A 14,580-nucleotide genomic window follows, 5' to 3' on the forward strand; every position below is an offset into this window, starting at 1 on the left:
ATTGTCATAGTTACAGTGACACCGTGACGCTATCTTGCAATGATACAGAAATCTTTGACAAATCCATGGATCCAGACTATAAGCCGCATCACTGCCAAAATCTAATCAGGTGGCCCTTGTGTCATTTCTGACCTTCCCAGAAAATTTCATTTAAATCTGTGTCTGTTTTTGAGTAATGTTGCGAACAGACTGACAAACAGACAGACAGACAGGCAAACATATACCGATTGTCACATAACTTCGTCACGTTCCTTGGCGGAGTAATAACAGTGTCACATGAGTTGACATGCTAAATCCAAATATTATATGAATTGTTAAAAAGGATAAAATGTCAAATTTCGAATAATAAAATGTACGAAGTACCACATTTTGACTAACTAAATTAGAAATATGTTTGAAAAAGTCAAGTCAAATAGACTAAGACAAAACGTTGGAATCACGAAGCCAGTATGTCTAAATTATGAGGTGAAAGTAATAATTTTGACATACTAAATCAAAAATTATGACATAAAAACAAAAAATATCAAAAAATGTCAAATTTTAGTTAAAAATAAAAATGAAGGTAAAAACTAAACCAAAAAATTAGAGACAGTAAGGAATGAATAATAATAATAACTTAATTTGTGTAGCACCTTTCAGACAAACATTCACCGGTTCACCAGTTAAAAATTTAAAAAGTCAAAATTATGGGTTATAATGTTGAAAAATATGAGATTCAAAAATAAAATTGGTGGATAAAATTGATTTTTTAAAAATTCATTTCAATTGGAAAATAAATATTAAGAGATATAATCCATTTTACGATTAAAAATATAATTTTGACTCAGACACAAAATTTGAACTTTTTAATGCCAAGTACAAGAGACATTTAAGTCATGTTAATTCACAAATTTCTCTTACTAAATGAGTCAAAATGATGACTTACGATAACTTCTGCTTTTAATCCTGACCAACTTTCATTTTTGTTTTACTGGCAGAAATGGTCTGCCATATTTCTCATAATGAGCTGGTTTTTCTTTAAACGCTCCACATTCCAGCGGACCGTAAACGTCACAGAAGGCGGTGCTGCATTCACTGCCCCTCCCCCCCAAACCACGAGGCTCCAGTGTTGACAGGCCACTAACCACCCAGAGGCACCCAGCGAGCAGTCCGCTACCCAAGTTCACCGCTGGACAAACGCCCGGTCTCTTCCAGGTAGAGCCACCGCCTAGAAGCGCCACGTCCTCATTACAGCTACATGCTTTCCAAAGCTTCTCTCTGGGGTCTCAAATGTGGCTTACAACGGATTAACGGCCGTCCGGGAATTCACCCTACAGTCGGTTGTTAGCGCGGAGCTAACCGGACCGTCTTCGACAGACCCCGCCTCCCTTAATTTGTCAACAAAGGGGTTTGACAAGCTTGGAGAGACCCCGCCCCCATGTTCCCATAAAAGGATGCTTTGGCCATACACTGCCGACGATCCAGCCGCGGGTCACCTCTTCCCTTCCCCGTCCCGTTCATATGGTGCGTTGACTTCTTCCGTCGCCGTTAAAGCGGAGCTATCATGGCGGAGCGCGTACAGCAGCCCCCGGCCAAGCGGCTCTGCTGTAGACCGGGGTACGGAGCAACATGTAGGCAAGGCCAGCGGGCCGCAGGGGCGCTGTGTGGCGGCTCAGCTGCCACCCAGGGCGAATCGAGCCGAACCCAGAGTCCGGAGTCCCTCCTGGACATCGCGGCGAGGAAAGTCGCGGAGAAGTGGCCGTTTCAACGGGTAGAGGAGCGCTTCGAACGGATCCCAGAGCCCGTCCAGAGGCGGATCGTGTACTGGTCTTTCCCAAGGAGCGAACGGGAAATCTGTATGTACTCGTCGTTCAACACCGGCGGGGAGGAGCTCGGGAGTAGCGGGGAGAGCGGCGACGAGACGCGGCTGCCTTTCCGACGGGGCATCGCTCTACTGGAGAGCGGCTGCGTGGACAACGTACTGCAAGTCGGTGAGTGATGTGATGAGACCGGGCTTAACGGGCACAAATTCAGACATCCTGATAAATAACCAGCCAGAAAACAACAAAATGACCCACATTAGTGATGACATGTGGGAACGACTCGGATTATACGGACAGATAAAGTGACAGGGCTTGACAACAAAGGGCGACAGACTCACAGAGAGGCAGCCATGGGGCTTTAAATCTGCTGGGTGCATGAATGGGGCATTTAAATCCTGTTTAGCTCGGGGGCCAGTTTGAATGTGAAAAAAAGTCTCAAAAAGCACTAATTGCGTGGAAGATCATGCTGTGGCTTAAACAAAAGAGGAATCCCCATATTTTTACACATAGGCAGCGCCAGAATTAATTGTGAAACTTTGTCAGAATAAGGACAAATGAGCCAGCTTTGCTGCCTGCGGATGCTTTGTAGCACAAACATCTACTAACTCTGTATTGTGTCACACTGATTGAGATGATGTTACTTTAAAATATTTTAGTGTTTTTAAGGCCCATTCTTGTATGAAATACGACACTTTTGGGAGCCTGAACTTTAAAATCTGTGATAAATGATTACATAAAGCTATTGAGTAATAAGGGAAGTGCTCAGGGCTGGGTTGGGTCTCAACTGACACAAATTACATTTGAATGAGTTGTTTTGTGTGGCACTGTTGATATGCTGTTGAATAATAATTAAAAATGCATTGTGGCTTTGTCAGCCTGCATAGACACACTGTGCTGCCGTGAGAAGCTGCTTAACCCCGACGGCACTGGAAAGAAGTCAGATATGCACTATTGTTGTTGTATATTTAGGTCCAGGGGTGTGATGGGAGCGTTTTTGTGTAGAAGTAAGTCAGGGCAAAAATAAAGAACAAACCGTCAGTACGCCAGCTTGTTTATAGCCCACTGAGAGTGAGTAAAACAGGAACAGACACCTGTGCACTTGTGCTTGACAAATTTCCTCCACCGACAGCATGAATCAGAGCTTGTTTTAGTGTTATTTTTCCACTTACAAGTACCTAACCCTCTTTGAGATTTCAATTATCCAGCACTCATATCAAATGCCCTGCATTCCTATTGTGAGTTTGGCACTTTGTTCCCGTTTTCATGTTCATTTGTGTCCTTGAAGCTTCCTGTCGCTTCCAAAGCAAACAAAAGCATCTTTTCACTCTCTTGTTAAGTAGAAGAGATTTGGAAAGATGCAGCGCACTGGGCACAGCGATTCCTGCATGATTCACACCAGTCTGCAGCCAGTTGGTTTGTGTCTCTCTGTAATCGAAAAGGCTGTGAAGGAAGCAGACGTGGTGTTGAATTGGAGCGATGGCTCACTTTAATGAAGACAGTCTTCAGTTTACAGCCTGTATGGTGACATGGTCGGCTGGAGGGCTTTGATTGTGTTGCAGTCTGCCACCTGTGAATTTTCCACACTCAGGACACCTCCTCACAGAGGGCTGTAATCCCATTACTCTGCATGCTTAATTTGAATTGTAATGCAATCTGAACGCTTGAATTTCTGCATGACCCATCTCTTTTCTCCCCCAAATGCAGGAGGTTGTGTGGGCTTTGTGTACAAGTGAACTCACAACATTCTCTATTGCTAAAATGAGAGGCCTCTGTATTCCCAGATCTTGGGAAATGTTTCTGTAGGGATGAAAGTAAATCTAGGCTCAATCTGTATACTTACAAAGAGGAAAAAGAGTAGTCAACATACACAATTATGAGATAAACCATCAAAACAGTTTTTCAATTCTTTGACTTTATTGACTGTGTAAAAGTGTAGAAATATATAAAAATGTGAAAATCCCCAAATTATGACTCAAAACAACAACTTTTTTGACTTACTAATTCAAAATTCTGATTGAACAGTCAAAATTGTGAGTCAATAAGAAAAAAAAATAAAAAAGTAAGAATTAGAAGATAAAAATGTGAGTCATAAGTCCACATTTTGACATATTACATTTTAACATGAGATAGTGTTAAAAGGACACAATTTTAATAAAAATATAAAAGCATGATTTGCAGAATTGAACATTTGACTTACCAATTCACAGTTCAGATTTGAAATCCAGATTATGACTTAATAAGTTAAAAAATTAGACGAAAAATATAAGTTTTCGAAAATTAAATGAATGACAATAAAGCTAAATTACATTTAAATGTAAAAGTCCAAATTATGATTTGAAAATAAAAATATACAGGGAAGCACTAAAACATTTCTATTTTCCGCATAATAAAAAAAAAAGTTAAATTTTGAGGATAAAACGGGACAATTAGCCTACTAAATCTAAATTAAAAATATAAAAAGTGCAATATAACATTAAATTTTGGTGATAAAGATTAAAGTTTTGACTGCTTAGGTCATAATTAATTTACAAATAGTCATGTTAAATCATGTTTTCATATAATGAGTGAAAATTAGAAGTTTACATGGCTATGCCCCCAAAATGCAGAAGGTTTATTTAGGTTTTAAGTGTTTGTGAATTCACAACACACAATCAAAATGAGACGTCTGCATATTCCCAGATGTTAGAAAATGTTTCTGCAAGGAAGAAACTAAATCAGGGCTTGATCTGCATTCTTACAAAGAGGAATTAACAGTAGTCCACACACTTACAGGGAACACAGGGAGGCTTTCTTGGCTAATTGCACCCCAGCCTGGAATTTGCTGGAAAAATAGAGCCAAGAAGTGATAAATAAAAGATGTAATCTCCCCACGTGTGGGCTGCACTGGAGGAGGGAGGCTTTCTCGAAGCAGACCTTGAGGAAATGAATTGGCACAAATGTGCTGCAGACCCGTGCACTCCAAAACAACCCGTACTGTTAATCAGTGCAAAGATAAAGTTGGCAATTTTTTTCCTTCTTGCAAATCTGCTGTTTTTAACATGTATGCACTGTCGAATTTAAAGACAAGGCTGAAAAATAAAGCACGTATAGACATTCTCCATTAAAATGTACGTTTTTTTAGACTCGGAGGAAGACCAGCTCCTCTGCTGTGCAGCCATTTCTGCAGAGAATTTCATGCAGAGAAGCAGCTGAGAACATGAAAGCCTTTTGTCTAATTCAGTTTGCACTTGGGGTCACAAAGCAGAAACACATCCTGCATGAAGAAACAACTTCTGCTAAGATTTTTTGAGACATTACAGTAAAAAATGAAAGCAAATGAAGCAGAAAGAGAGCAGAACAGAAGACGGAGCACATTTTAAGTAGGGTAGGTAGGTAAACATTGTGACGACCCGCTGTTTAAAGTAAATTTATTGTACAAATAGCTGAAAAAAGTGGCTGAAGATAAGTCATCACGCAGAGTTGCTGCCATTTGGTGATACAGAACTCATTTATCACTTTTCTTTAGGTTTCAGTTGTGCAATAGAAGAGTGTTGTTTAAAAAACATTCAGCAGTTTGTAGTGTTGACTCTGAATTCAAGGATACAGCACACTCTTTTCTGATTTACGCAAGTCCTTTTCAGAAAGATACAATTAACAGCACTCTTACTAGGCCTGTCACAAATATTACATAATCACCTGATTACAATTATTCAAGCTGACTATAGTCATTTTTCTTTGTTACAATGTATTCATTCATTTGTATAAAAACAGCTGGATGAAAAGTACAGAAATGCCATATTTCAGTCACTACTTCTACTGTGTTGTTGGTTATCAGCCAAATTAGTTTTGTTTGTGTTTTTTGTTTTGTGTTTTATGGACCAATACAAATTATTGGTAAGCAGAAAAGAGCGATATCCAGTATTTGGAATCGCTATCTAGACGATCTATCAGTCATCGCTAAGTTACTTCATTCTTAAGTATTATTATGACTGAATATGAACAACATAAATAGGAGTGATGATGTTAGAGTGTCATGTTACGATAGGACGCTCTCCTCTGTGAGATTAATTAATTGATTGAGATTGAACAATTTGTCTCATGCAGTTATATCTGTTACTACTACTGTTATTGCCCGTTAAGGCCCAGATCCTGATTAGTGATGATGGCTGTGTCTCTGTTAGACAGACATGTCTGTCAGCTAGAGCAGATTGCTAAACTTAATCTAACTTTAGAAAGAAGTTATGGCACTCCAGATAGCGTTAGCCACAGGCTAAGACACACAGCAAATCTCTCAAGTAATAACCTTAGTCTAACACCAGCAGCAAAACACCAACAAGTGAATTATTTGGACATTTTCAGTGTAACAGGGAAACTGAACATGCTTGTGTAAGATTGCCGTGTTTATTACAACTTCGGCAACATTCGCTACTTTACCTTCCGACACAGCTCTGTTAATTCACTTGAAGCTGACCTGCAAACGTGCTTATCTGTCCCTGTCTGTAAACAGTAGCTTTCAGTAACTGACTGTTAATTGTGACATACAACCAATCACATAGTGCTGTGGGCGGGATATTGCTTGAGACAACGGAGTGATTACAGAGAGAAAGTCGGCTGCATCACAGCCAATGTACTACAAGTAACTTATTTTATCAGTAATTGGTTGATAAAAATAACAATTGATAATTAGGAAAATGACAGACAATTGACCCAATAATCAGCCAGGACAGTAATCCGTCAATCCATTAACAATTATTCAATAATATCAAGTTAAAAGGTTTTTAGTACCACTAATCTAAAACTTGTATACACTGTAAAATGTGCAGGAAGTTCGATTTATTCAATTCCTATAGCTGACTTTCCAATAGAGTACCACTGCTATTTTTGTTTTCAAAGCACAGACAACAAGGACACCCGACACACTGGCTGCTTTTCCTTATGTTAACTTAGGTTTCCTCGCATCCTCTCTCCTCCTGTGTCCTGAAAATCATTCTCCCTCCACCACCATGGAGAATCTTCCAATTACTTAAATGCACCTCGAGAAGACGAGGATGCTTCAGGAGGAACTTCGAGCGACGAAAGGCCAGTGTGTCCTTACATCCTTGCTGTGAGATGCTAAGACACCACGAGGAGTTGCAAGTGAGGGAGGGGAGGAGACAAGTTAACATAATGGAATACACTCGCTAAGGAATTTTCATGACTCCTGTCTAATTCTGTCAAGTGATGTTGATGTAATATTCTTATCAGTGGTACACATAATGGCCAGACTAAGTATCCTTTATGGTAGGCAAATTGTCAAAGGGCAGTCAGTCCACATATTTAACACTGCTGCTGCCTGCCACTGACTTGAATAATTGTGAAGGGCTACCCTATTAAAAGTATGGCTGACTGTGTGCAGCTGTCTCATTCTGTTGAAGAAGGGGAGTCAGTAATGATACTTTTAAATTTTAACAAAACAGCCACGAGCCAGTCAACACTCTGCATGGACTACCAGCATATAAAAGCCTCAGTATTGGTCTGAGGTGCTGACTGTCACAGTCCTGACTTTAAAATATCACCAGACTTACCGCATTTCATCCTAAGAGGAATATTGTAGTCTATGCCAAATTTCAAAGCAGTCAAACCAATAATTTTTTTTTTACTCCGTCAAGGAACGCGGCGGAGTTATGTGACGATCAGCATACGTTTGTCCTTCTGTCTGTTTGTCTGTCAGTTAGCAACATTACTCAAAAACGGACTAATGGATTTCAATGAAATTGTCAGGGAAGGTCAGAAATGACACAAGGACCAAGTGATTACATTTTGACAATGATGTGGCTTATAGTCTGGATCCACGGATTTGTTAAAGATTTCTGTATCATTGCCAGATAGCTACACAGCGTCACTGTAACTATGACAACAAGTGAACACTACGTCAGCTGCCTGCTGACGATCACATGATTGCAATCCTACTACAAATCCACCGCTGTGGACTTATCCATCGGAAATGATACAAGGAACAGTTGATTAAATTGTGGGGGTGTTTCAGAGTCCCATCAGTTCCCGCTGACCGCTACATATTTAGGTTCCACGATCCGGTATCTGTACGTAACGTACACATGCATAACACACGCCTGTGCTCAGCGCAAGGTCATTTTGTTTGTGAGTACATCTATACTGAATGGCCACATAATGCCGTGATTTTTGTCACAAATTTTTTCAAGATTTCAGCCGTCCGAAATGATACGACTGAGCAGCCTTGGCAGAGTACTGCACTCTCTGAGTGCTTTTCTTGTTTCCATACTTAGCCACGCCGACGCTTAGTAAAAAATCCAAGATCACCAAAGTCGTGAAGATTCATCCTCTAGAGATCATGATTGCTGTTTTTGTGGCTACCCATAGAGCCGTCTTGCTGGCATTGCTTAATTTCACTGCATTCACTGTAAACATGCCACCGAGCAGTTCATACAGTCAGTGTTTAGAGTAATGGTTTGAGCAGTGATTATCTGTACACTGACTGTGGTTGTTTCAGAGGGAAAAACATCAAAGCAGCATTACATTTAGCTAAGTGGAGAAACACTTTGTTTCTATATGTGGTGTGAAAACATGCTGTAATGTGTTTGTTACCTGCGTTACTCGGTTATTAGGTCAAATTTAGCTGCTTTCACTTTACAGGAGGTCAAGTTCACACCTTCTTACTCTTCTGTCTTCATCTGATCCCTCGTTGAGTTGCCTCCATCTGCTTCTGCTGCTTTGAGTCGAAGGTCAAAGAAACATCAATGCCATTCGAAGTCAATATTTGTAGTTGAGAGAAAAACAGCAATCGCTCCCTCCTCTTTATTCCTACTCATCTGCTCAGCCAGAAAATAAAGGAAATCAGGATGATGGAATTAGTTTTATAAGTAAAGATATGTTAATTAGTGATTAATGGGCTTATTAGTGTTAGAAAACAGTGAAGTGACCATTACAGTGCCAGTGTCCAATAAGATTAAAATTAGTATAATAGAAGATTAAGAAAAGCAAATATTCACATTTTAAAAAAGAAACTAGTTGATTCTGTGTGTAAAGGAGTCTTTTTGCAATTCAGCAGCTTGGAAAGAACATTTAAAAGATTTGCTTTTTTCAGCATAAAATACTATCTACAATTCCTGGATGAACATATTCAGCACGCACCACTTATTCAACTAAAACAGCTCGAGTCATTTAAATTAAGTTATTTGAATAAGTTTTCAAGCAAACATGCCAAATATTTGTTAGTTATTTATTTACAGTTTTTCTCTGCCATGTGTTATAGTAAACTAAATATATTTAAGTTCTGGATTGCTGAAGATGTCACCTCAACGTCTTGGAAACTGTGATACCTATTTTCCACTCTTTTTAAATATATATTTTATCCACAAAATAATATAAATAAATAAAAAAAATAAACATTACGTCAATCAGTAATGTAAATAATTATTGTCTGCAGTCCAAAAGCTGAAACATTCTTTTTAAAAAAAAAAAAAAACAAAAAAAAAAAACATCCTGAAATCCTTCAGACTCTGGAAGAGATGTGTGTTTTAGCACAGTCGTACCAATTAAAACTCAGCTGCTCTGAAACTGTTATGGGTGACTTTATATCAACCTTGCTGTCATTTTGTACACTGAAGTGCAGTATTTGAGACTCAGTCCTCAAGTCTGTCACTGGCCTGTTGCCAGAGATCTGAGGGGCAGTGTGAAGCTTTGTCTGCTCTGAGGCTGTGATGTTATAAAAAATAGATTTTTACATTCTGGATAAAATCAGAGTAACAGACTCGCTGTGTCATCACAAGTCTACTTATAAAACATTTTTAAAACACATTTATTCGGTCTTTCGTCAGTTTGGCTCGTTAGTTCATCCCAATTCATTAGTTTGTGTGCAGTTAGAAAATTACTGACGGAATTGGTGTCTGAAAAACGTAAAACGGGTGAAGATTCATCAGTACCTAAAAACTCCGACTATACCTCGAGAGTTACCTTAAATTTGGTTTTATTAAAGGACAAGACAGAATTATGTTATTTGTGGTGAAATGCTTGCAAATGACAGCATGAAGCCAGCGAATTACAGCGAATACTTTTGGCAATATAGTGTATATTGCCAAAAGTATTCGCTCACCTGCCTTGACTCGCATACATATATTGGCAAATTTTGCGTTATTTTTCGTTGTTTGTCTTTTCTTTAGCTGTTATTTAAATGTAACTATGTGATGTGAAAAGCTTATCAGGGTGTACACTGGCATTTCTCCACACACACGCTGATGTTTCCATGAAGCCTCAGGTCTTTTGTGTACACTGATTACTGCCTCTCATCTGCAATTTTATGAAGAATCGATGAATCGGCGCACAACTACTGAAAGATGCAAAGCTTTGTGAGCATGTCGAGGGACGGCCAGCCTTTTAGGTTGTTGATCAGCATTAATGGTGTATGCATAGCACCTCAATATGCTTCTGCTCTGCAAGATCAATTTTTATTGGGCGCCTGCTCTGAGACCGGCTATTGGCAGAACCTGCCATTTTGAAAAATGGTTTTACACTACAGTGAGCATACGTGTATAAAATAGAAAAAGAGTCATGCAGTGGGTGTTGGAGTCCTGCAGCAGAGTCATTCTTAGTTTGGCTGTGGGTGAAGTCCTGGAGTGTTGCCCAGGTATTTTCCAGGTAACTTCTGCTTCCAAGTGGGAGGAAAAACCTCAGTGGACATGCACTTTTAAATGGTGTATGCTGTTTTTATAATTCAGTATTTTTCCCTTTTATCAACAAATGCCAAGAAAAAAAAAATGCTGTTTGACCAAAACTGATTTGTTCCTAATAAATTTTCAAAGATATTACTTTAATTTTGTAATTCTCTGAACCTCAGCATTTTTTTTCCTGTTTTAGTTTTTCTGTCACATTTTTAGTCACCGTAGCCTCATTATTCTCTGCACTATAAAGTCTTGCACGTTTATGGAAACAGTACAACCATGACTAGAAGTAGAGAGAACTCAGAAAAGTGCCCTGTACACCGGTAATTTCATTATTCATGAAATAAAGAAGGAATTACAGTTGAATTTCTTTGACAATTTGTTTCACAAAAAATAAAATCTTTGAACAAAGGCTAGGTTTGCTGAAACATCCCAGAATTTCTGTTGCCTGAGTTTTGGTCAGAGCTAAGGCACTTACGGCTTCATGGTTGTGCTGAAGAACGCAGAATTTTATTTATATTTTTTTATAGAATGTGGTCAGAGCAAAAGGGTTTTTGAATTTTTATTAATATTTAGTTTTTAACTGCATGTCACACATAATGTATTTAAGAGCCATCAGAAAGTTGATAATCGAACAGTTCTTTCCATTTCTGTACTTTGTAACTGATAAATGGTTTAACCTTGTCAGTGTGCCTTTCAAACCTATCGCCGACTTTTGGGGTTCAGAGGGTTAAACCACATTTGTTGCTCTTGTAGATTTGAGGCAGTATGTGTGCACTGATGTTCTTTTAATAGTTTTTGTACGACAATGGAGCTTTACAGCACAGAGGAATAAGATATGTCAGGCTTTAAACGCATATGATATTTGTTTGTTTTCAAGGATATTTATCAATAGTAACATATCAGCATTCTCAATCCTGAAAGGCATAGGTTGTTTAGTAGTTAAAATTTGCCCCTAATCTCTCACCACAGCTGCTCATGAATGCTCCTCTTCCCACATCCATCTACGTACCCCTGATCCGTATTCCTCTGCCGCATTCCTTCATCGTTAACCTTCAACTCGCGTGAGAGGAGAGGCGGCAGAGCAAAGCGTTGGATGGAGGAGGGGAGTAACTAGTTTGCCTCTGTCTGCCCTGGATTGGCTCGATAAATCCTGTTGTTGTTCTCTTCGTCAGTCTCGTAGTCTGTCAAGCATGTCCACATAATGCTGCTGCTAGTGTTTCATTTTCAATTCATCTGCTGATTATTGTTGTGACTTATCATTCAGTCCTGAAAATGTCAGAAAATGGTGAAAACTGTTCACCGGAATTTCCTTAGAGTCCAAGGCGACATGCTCAATTCCGTGTTTTCTCCAACTAAAATTTCAAAGTCTGGAATTTAGTTAAAATACAGGTTGAGAGCTACATTGATTGGTTGATTTTCAGAAAATGAATTGGCAAAATAAGAAACATTTACTGATTTAGCCTTCTTCAGTGTTACTTTTCCTTGTCTTTTGTGATGATGAACTGAATGTATTAGGGTTTGAGTTGAATAAAACAAGCAATCTGAATATATCTCCTTCAGCTTTTCACTACTTTAGTGCAGTTATGCAATCAAAGGAATTAAGAAACTAATGAGAACACAATATGCAGGTTAATCAATAATAAAATTGTTTCTTGAATTTTTTTGCACAAATACAATTCAAATTTGAATCACATAGTACAAAGGAACAAATTCAAACAACTGAGAAGCTGGAATTTGATGGCTTTCTGGCAAGGTGTCAGAAAATTGTGAAAAATTTCACTGTTTGGTAGATTCCAAATGCCAGAATATTCAGGTTTAGGGTGAGAAGTCAGTTAATAAATTAGTTGATTGAACAAGGTTATGTTTGTTTTTCATTAATAAAACAAGCAATTTTTTTGTCTCCTTGACTTTTTAGAGATAAAATATTCAGTTCAGAAAATCTTTTGGGTTAGTCAACAGTAAAAATCATTAGTTGCCATACTGTCAACACAAAAAAGGGCCGCAAATTCACACAGCTAAGAACCAGGTATTGGGCATTTGTTTTGGAAATAGTTGATTATTTCTCTGTTGGTCAGTTAATTGATAAATTGCAGCTCTAGATGCTCCTTTGCCTCTCAGAGTATGCAGGGTGTCTGGTTTTTTCAACGCTGTCTGGGGAGTTGTACTCGGCCCCTCACTGTTACAGCAAGTCAAAGTCTGCTGCTGTCCCTCATGGGATCCCGCAGGGTGTCCCCGAATGAGTGGGCCCTTCGGACCTCCACGCCTCTGCAGACAGAGCTGTTGGGTTAATAACAGTTGAAGTGCTTTACTCTGATTTTCTGAGGTCATCTCCGCCAAACGGCCGGTTATTGATCTATTCTGTTATCCTGAAAAGGAGGCTGAAGGACTGGTGGTGTGCGTTACAGACCAAATGTGGAGCCTTTGTCTTGTCTTTCGTCTTTGTAGAGCAGGCAACTCACCTCTCCTGGCCTGAGTGCTAATCAGAAGCTGCTTATGAGCAATGTTTACCTTTTAATGGGAACTTAAAGGTGTCATCCATCAGAGGCTGTTACCTCAGCTCACAGCCAGAGCATGCTTAATGAAGATGGATGCTCCTCTTCTCTCCTCTACATACATAGTATGTATGTCTCCTCTCTGGCCTTGGTGGTTCTTTGTGCACTTATTCAAAGACAACGGAGCTGGGTTTATTTTTAAGCACAAATAGTCTGCTTTATATTACTGTTCTGAGTGAGATGTCTTTACAGTCATTTTATTGGTCCAATACATGTGTTGGCTGCAGCTACAATGGGAATTTTAAATAGCTGGGGTCTGATGTTGTTAGCTGGAAGTAAAAGATTCAGACTTAGTTTTATATATATATATATATATATATATATATATATATATATATATATATATATATATATATATATATATATATATATATATATATATATATATATATATATTTATATTTTTTATATATATATATATATATATATATATATATATATATATATATATATATATATTTATTAAGCTGTGCAGTAATGTGCAAGTGTTGACTGATGTCTCTTGTATTCAGTTTCAGATCCATGTTTGGTTGTATCAACAAACTCCAGTCATGCTTCCTTCATACCTTATAAGCAGCCAATCATATTCCTTTTAGAATGAAGTTGCCAGTCATTTAACAGGTTGTTTTTTGGTTGCGGTATCAACATGGGATAAAGCCACAAGTATTCCACAAAGACAGCGCTTCCCTAACTTCATTTTGTGTACAGGGAACCTCTGACGTCTGGTTGCCATGTTGTCTATTTGTCTGTTTTTGTCATTTATTTATATTTATTTGTGTATATTTATTGATTTGTTTTCACTGCTGTGTTACAGTATCTGTGTGCCATTTAATTCATTTTTAAAAATTCTAAATTGAGTTGTGAAATCCATACTTCATTCTTTTGGTCATTATTTAAAATAGGTCATAATGATTTTAGCATTAATTGTTGATATTGACTGAAAGTAATGATTTTATCAGTAATCGTTAATATTGACTGAAAGGAAGCATGTAATTTCAGATGCATCACCCTAACCAGTCGGTTCTAAAAATTGTTGACGATGAATTTAGTTGACAACTCCTCAAGCAATCGTTGCAGCCCTACAATCAAGACAAGTGAACTGCTGGACTCTGAAACTTGCTAGTTTAACCAGCTTCCAATGTCAGGGTGAAATACGAATTTAATAACACAGTTTCTCCAAAATGTTTAATGCTGTTAGGGGATAGATGTCTGAAAATGTGAACAGTAAATACCCAGCACTTTGTGAAAAATGTCAAGAAAATTGAGGGCATGTTTCCTTTCAAAAGCAAGAATTTACATTATTTCCATAAATATATCCAAAACAGTTTCTATATATTTTGTATACCCTTCAGATTGAAGTATGTGTGCCTGCTTCCTACATGTAAACCTGTTCTGCCAGATAATGCTCCTGCCATCTGCTCTCAGTACCTATATGCCTGTGCTTGTTAGACCCAGGGAGACATAATGTCACAGTGTTTGCTTAGCCAAATCCACAAAGTGCCCAGACTGTTTGTCACGTAATGTAAACCCACTGACTGCTGTCATGGGACCTATAACCATTTACTTCCT

At 38.4% G+C, this 14,580-nt stretch overlaps 1 protein-coding gene across 1 annotated transcript in view; it reads left to right on the forward strand.

Annotated features, from left to right (window-relative positions):
* The first annotated feature begins 1,112 nt into the window (after positions 1-1,112).
* Positions 1,113-14,580, forward strand: part of zswim6 (zinc finger, SWIM-type containing 6) — a 64,832-nt gene continuing 51,364 nt past the window's right edge. Inside the window, exon 1 of the mRNA XM_023266068.3 lies at positions 1,113-1,970. Within this exon, the coding sequence (XP_023121836.2) occupies positions 1,544-1,970 (427 nt within the window). The 5' untranslated portion in view covers positions 1,113-1,543. The remainder of the gene's footprint in view (positions 1,971-14,580) is intronic.

This window comes from Amphiprion ocellaris, chromosome 17 (assembly GCF_022539595.1).
Source record: "Amphiprion ocellaris isolate individual 3 ecotype Okinawa chromosome 17, ASM2253959v1, whole genome shotgun sequence".
NCBI classification, from domain to species: Eukaryota; Metazoa; Chordata; class Actinopteri; family Pomacentridae; genus Amphiprion; species Amphiprion ocellaris.